The 6,161-nt window shown below is 38.7% G+C and overlaps 4 protein-coding genes across 4 annotated transcripts; all 4 read left to right on the top strand.

Moving 5' to 3' along the window:
- On the top strand, positions 1-1,489 carry EIN_493120 (vacuolar ATP synthase subunit B, putative; the record flags this gene model as incomplete). Its single annotated transcript, XM_004255736.1, has 2 exons — positions 1-14; positions 51-1,489. Coding segments are annotated over 2 exons (1,453 nt in total), but the record flags the coding sequence as incomplete, so codon positions are not given.
- Positions 1,490-1,731: 242 nt separating this feature from the next.
- EIN_493110 (hypothetical protein) lies at positions 1,732-2,130 on the top strand (the record flags this gene model as incomplete). The annotated part of the gene is made up of 1 exon (XM_004255735.1): positions 1,732-2,130. One exon carries the CDS (start codon positions 1,732-1,734, stop codon positions 2,128-2,130), a length of 399 nt encoding a protein of 132 aa, XP_004255783.1.
- Positions 2,131-2,283: 153 nt separating this feature from the next.
- On the top strand, positions 2,284-3,857 carry EIN_493100 (outer membrane protein yopM, putative; the record flags this gene model as incomplete). Its single annotated transcript, XM_004255734.1, has 3 exons — positions 2,284-2,363; positions 2,508-3,257; positions 3,299-3,857. 3 exons carry the CDS (start codon positions 2,284-2,286, stop codon positions 3,855-3,857), a joined length of 1,389 nt encoding a protein of 462 aa, XP_004255782.1.
- A 206-nt stretch (positions 3,858-4,063) lies between these two features.
- Positions 4,064-6,150, top strand: EIN_493090 (hypothetical protein; the record flags this gene model as incomplete). The annotated part of the gene is made up of 2 exons (XM_004255733.1): positions 4,064-4,228; positions 4,433-6,150. Coding segments are annotated over 2 exons (1,883 nt in total), but the record flags the coding sequence as incomplete, so codon positions are not given.
- Between the last annotated feature and the right edge of the window lie 11 nt (positions 6,151-6,161).

Raw genomic sequence — 6,161 nt, 5'->3', positions numbered from 1 at the left:
TATAGTATATAATAGTATTATTATAGTATGATAATAGTACTTAAACACAGATTATCGTACCGTGACGAGTGTGAATGGTCCACTAGTGATCTTAGACAACATCAAAGGGCCACGTTACAGTGAAATTGTGAATATCAAATTAGGGGATGGGAGTACCCGTAAAGGTCAAGTATTAGAAATTGCTGGGAACAAAGCTGTTGTTCAAGTCTTTGAAGGGACATCGGGGATAGATGCGAGACAAACGCGATGTGAATTTACAGGGGATGTCTTAACTATTCCAGTCTCAGAAGATATGTTAGGCCGAGTCTTTAATGGGTCTGGGAAACCTGTAGATAAAGGGCCGAATGTGATTGCTGAGGATTATCTTGATATTAATGGGCAACCTATTAATCCAGCGAATCGTGTGTATCCCGAAGAAATGATTCAAACGGGTATTTCAGCTATAGATGTGATGAATTCGATTGCACGAGGACAAAAGATCCCAATCTTCTCTGCTGCTGGTCTTCCACACAATGAAATTGCTGCACAGATCTGTAGACAAGCCGGATTAGTCAAACATAAAGGCCTTGGAGTAGTTGATACCCATGAAGATAACTTTGCGATAGTATTTGCGGCTATGGGTGTTAATATGGAAACAGCTCGATTCTTTAGACAAGACTTTGAAGAGAATGGATCAATGGAACGAGTCACTTTATTCTTAAATCTAGCTAACCACCCGACTATTGAACGTATTATTACACCACGTCTTGCTTTAACTACAGCAGAATACTTTGCGTACACTTGCGATATGCACGTCTTGGTCATTTTAACAGATATGAGCTCATACGCCGATTCGTTGAGAGAAGTCTCAGCGGCGCGTGAAGAAGTCCCGGGCCGTCGTGGGTATCCCGGGTATATGTATACCGATCTTGCGTCGATTTATGAACGAGCTGGGCGTGTCAATGGCCGTGTAGGGTCGATTACTCAGATTCCTATATTGACTATGCCTAATGATGATATCACACATCCTATTCCAGATTTGACTGGGTATATCACAGAAGGCCAGATCTATGTTGATAGACAAATGCATAATAGACAAATCTATCCTCCTATTAATGTATTACCATCTTTAAGTAGATTAATGAAGTCCGCTATCGGTGAAGGAATGACTCGTGAAGACCATTCGGAAGTCTCGAATCAATTGTACGCTAACTACGCTATTGGTAAAGACGCACAATCAATTAAAGCAGTCGTCGGTGAAGAAGCTTTAAGTATGGAAGATAAATTGGCGTTGGAATTCTTGGACAAATTCGAGTCAAAATTCATCGCACAAGACTACTACGAATCAAGAGATATCTTCCAAAGCTTGGACTTGGCTTGGTCTTTACTCAGAACTTTCCCCCGTGATATGTTGAAAAGAATTTCTAATGAGACTCTCGATAAGTACTATGACCCAAGCCCCGAAGCTCAAGCCGCTAGAGATATCAAAGAAGACAAAGGTGAAAAATAAAGATTTCTAAGTCACTTTTTTTATTGTCGTGGTAACTATAATATATCTATTGTAATTATAATAGATACAGTATAAATAGAATATAATAGATATAATATAATTATAATTAACTATAATACAATTTAATTAGATATAATATAAATATTATAGATACGTTATAATTATTTTGTATATAATATAATTATAACAGATATAATATAATTATTTGTCATTAAAAAAAGAGAAAAAAACGGAATAAGGCAATGGACAGAAAACGATTAACAAAGCCGCAAAAAGAAAGACCACAAGGAGAACTTGTAACACGAGAGAATATCTTACAAACGATGAGAATGGTAGATCCTAGACTGTTACCAGACTCTGATGTTATATCTTTTTTTCAAGAAATGATAGAAGAATATGTCGAACAAAGTGTAGAGGAGATGATGATATTTGCAAAGCACAGAGGAGATAATACCGTCGATTTCAGAGACGCGAAATTGTTCTATGAGAGAGCATTTAAACATAGTATTCCAGGCATTTTGAGTGTCATACAACAAAACCACCCGCCTACAGAGTCCATTGTGAAGTCCCTGAATAAAAAGAAACCAATACCTAAAAGCTACTTAGCTCACCTCCAAGACTTTAAGAAGTCGAAGAAGTGATATAAGTTATTGTTTTTTATAACATTTCAGAGCCAATGTGCTGAATAACACACCACCATTCCGGGATTTGACGGGATTTCAGTTGGAATGGATGAAAAGCCTAAAACTGAAGCATTCTACCCTTTTCGCTTTCAAAAAACTCAAAATTGCTAAATGAGCAGAACAAAGGAAGACAGAAAAAGCGTGGACTTGGAAAAGTGTCTTGTCGCTGGCCACCTCAATCTTTCACTCCTGTTTGTTCTTTCTCATATCCAATGCTATTTTCTCATTGTTCTTCTGATTGCTTCGACTGTTTCGTTCTTTGGAACTTCCATTTACTATTCTTTACCATAATTATACTATAATTGTACAAGAATTAACCAACAACTCACTGAAAGGAAGCTCGACAATTTTAATGTGAGCGCGAAGTTTGTAATACAAAATGAAGTCACATCGATAGACTTTTCAAGTAATGCTCTGGACACGTTGCCAGACATCTCAGAGTACGTACTTATGCGTTCACTTAACTTGTCGTTTAACAACCTCTCGGCACTTCCGAGCCTTCCACAAAGTTTGAAGGAACTGAACATTTCACACAACGCTTTCTTTCAATGTCCTGTGATGAACACCGTGCTGACATTAATTGCTGCACACAACAAAATTTCCGATTTGGTGTTTATGAAAAACGTTAAAAAACTCGATGTGACAGAAAACATTTTCTCGAAGATCCCTGTCTTTGACAGTCTTACCGAAATTGCAATTTCGGCAAATCAAATCACCGCAGTGAAAGACGTGACATTCCCAGAACTCGTGAGTCTTGTTTGTGATAGCAATTCAATCAAAACCTTTTGTATGAGTGCGCCAAAACTATTATATCTCAATTTGTCGAATAACCCAATTCAAAAACTCGACATCAGTATGTGCAACTCACTCAAAACACTCATTTTGAACAACACGCCAGCAAGTTCTTTACTCGGTAATCTCCCAGCCTCACTCGACTCTTTATCTCTGCAAGCATGCAACTTGGAACTCTTCCCCTGTGATATTTTGAAGCTAAGTAACCTCAGGTTCTTAAACCTCTCAGCAAACGAGATCATTTGCGTTTCTCCTAACTACACCTCTCTGGCACTGGAAGTTCTCGACATGTCGTTTGTTCATCACCGTTTCACTACCAATAATAACAGTTTAGTCTTAACTTTTTGCAAGTCTTTCCAGCAGATCACCCGACACTGAAAACGTTGAAATTGGGTGGGAACTGTGACTTGGACAACATTCGCCCAAACGTTAAATATAGTGTGGATACATTTCCAACCCCACCTCCAACACGGATACGGAAGAGACTTCATATTGCTTCATTTGTGTCGGCGCATCACTTGCGATACCTCCACGACCAGAACATCACAGGGCTTGTCTTTGTCGGTGATGAGGTTCCGACTTTTTTCGAAAAATCAAATTTTTTCACCCTTCACGTGGGCTTAAATACCGAGGAGGGCTCTCAACTTCTCAAATCTTTATCACTCATTTTCAATTTTGTGAATGAGATTGCAAAAATGGGGAACGGCGTGCTTATTATATGTGGGACGGGGGTCAACAAATCGCCCGTCGTCGCTGCCGCAGTCCTCATGAGATTTGAAAACATGAGAATGGAAAAGGCGGTTGAAGAGATTAAAGGTCATTGTCCTGTTGTTGATATAGAAAATGGATTTATCGTACAACTCAAGAAACTTGAAAAATCGATCCTCAAGTAAATTTTCCCGTCAAATACACAAAATTTGTCTAAAATATTTTCCGTACGTTTTTGTTTAATTGAGTTGTTTATTATTACATTAATATTGAAAAGTAAAATAAAGTACAGTATAGTTAACTCATCAATTCAAAAACGGTGGAATGAAAAGTGAAAAAACACACAAAATAAAAAGAAAATGAAAAACTCAAAAAAGCCAGATAATTCAGTATGAGTGCACCAAACACGGAAATCGTCAACACAACAAATATGCAACTTCCCGAGATCGAACAACTTTTGACTCGGCTCTATACAACCGGGTGTAACCTCAAAGTAGTATTTACCGCTCCTCAGTGCAAAATTGTCATGGTTCAGAGTCAAAATCGATTTGCTCTTGTTTGTTCTCTCCGTTATAGTATTTACAATAGTATATTCTAGTATGTTGCCTTGAAGGTATAGTTAAACTATATTTATAGTAAAAATAATTATAAAAGATAGTTAAGACCGCATGATGTCAACCTGTGGGTATTTCATTGATTTTAAGTCATAGTGGCGTTATATGCATTGTAGTAATATGAAAGAAAGACGAGTAACAGAAAGATGCACGCGGTGAAATGTATGTCAGAAATCTTAAGTTTGCCATCGACGAACCAGAAACAAAAGGTTGAAGCATTTATGCTCATGTCTGATTTTCTGTTAAACCGCGGACCTTCTTTAGATGGTGCGTGTGCGAGAATAGCCTCACATACACAGGCACTCCTGTTGAGAGCACTTTACACTGAAACGAAAGAAGCTCCACAATACGTTCAACTACTTGTCGAGGGTGGCCGCAAAGACCCGAACAACGTTGTGTTTTACTTGTATTCGATGATGGAAATAGTAGAAACGTTATCCGATGCTGATAAGACGATGGTGAGAAAGACAATTACGTCATTCAGAGACAACGGGCTCCGACTGATATTTGAATTTGCGTATCAGGTCTGCTTACAAGTGTTAAGCCAAGGGCAACAAATAACAAATGCGTTGACGATTCTGGAGAACACCTTGGATTTGTTGACGTCGTGTTTTAAGTTCAATTTCACGGGGACGATGGTAGACGAATTGAACGATGATTTAGCAACGATTCAACTACCGAGCATCTACATTCCGATTGTGGATAATTCTATGTTTATGGACGGACTCTTCAAAGCGATATTTGCGTCTGAGAAAATGGCGATCAAAGTACTTGAATTACTGGCCACAATTGCGTCCATCCGAAAAGCGTCGTGGCAAAGTAGTGCGGACGCCTTTGTGTTTTTCCAAAACATGTTTAATGGAGCGATCAATATCATGAACAACGGACTACTGATCAAAACTCCAGATGCTTGCGCGGTGTTCTGCAAGTTTTTGGAACGGCTCAAATCAAACGTTCAGATGTCACAAATTCTTACGACGAACAATTTAAAAACACTGAATAACTTCTCATTGCTTGTGGTACAAAACTGGCTCTCCCTTGGCGAATCAGTGAATTACATTCTCTCGTTCTGGAACAAAATTATTAACTCGGGGTCGTTTTCAGAAGACCCCCAAGCCGAGGGCACATTCAACAAAATAGTGTTTGCGATCTGCCAAACACTGATCGATTCGATTTCAAATTATTTGAATGGGATGAACTACTGTGGTGGTGAATGTGTTTTATATGATGTTGACCTGAACTGTAATGAATTGATTGAGAACATTTCACAACTCACAAGACTGAATCTTGGGCCCATGTATGACTTTTTGGAGAATAACAAATCGATTTGCATGTCTGAGCTTTCGCAGCTCGAAGACACACACAATTACAATTCAGTACTGTTGGAAAAGATTGAGACGAAGTTGTTGTGGTTTTTGTCACTGATGAATTCGCTCTTGGGAAGAGGAGTATCGTCGTACCGGAACAGTCAAGAAGATGGTGTTCAGCCGAAGATAATAGTCTCCATTTTCTTACAAATCAGAACGACGAATCGGATATTTGGGCTTGGGAAGTGGGACAACAGTTTGAAAACCGCTGAAATATCGACGGAGTTGGAGTACCTCAAATTCTTCTCGAACTTCAAGACGATGATGTTAACGAAATTAAACAACAGGGACGACTTATTGAAGGACATTAAAAATGGGTTGGGTGTGAATTCGACTGACGATATGATGGTCTTTATCATCGAAAAACTCTCGTCGAATTTCTTGAAATATCCGACGAATATCGATTTGATTAACAAGACGATCGACATCTTTTTGAGTCTTTTAACGAACGGAACACAATGCAAAAACCTCATCAAAATTCCACAAGTCAACAACTTGTTGACCGACC

Source organism: Entamoeba invadens, assembly GCF_000330505.1.
Source record: "Entamoeba invadens IP1 unplaced genomic scaffold scaff_1105074726209, whole genome shotgun sequence".
Lineage (NCBI taxonomy): Eukaryota > Evosea > Mastigamoebida > Endamoebidae > Entamoeba > Entamoeba invadens.
Note: the sequence above shows the minus strand (reverse complement) of the source record. Positions and strands in the feature narration are given on the sequence as shown.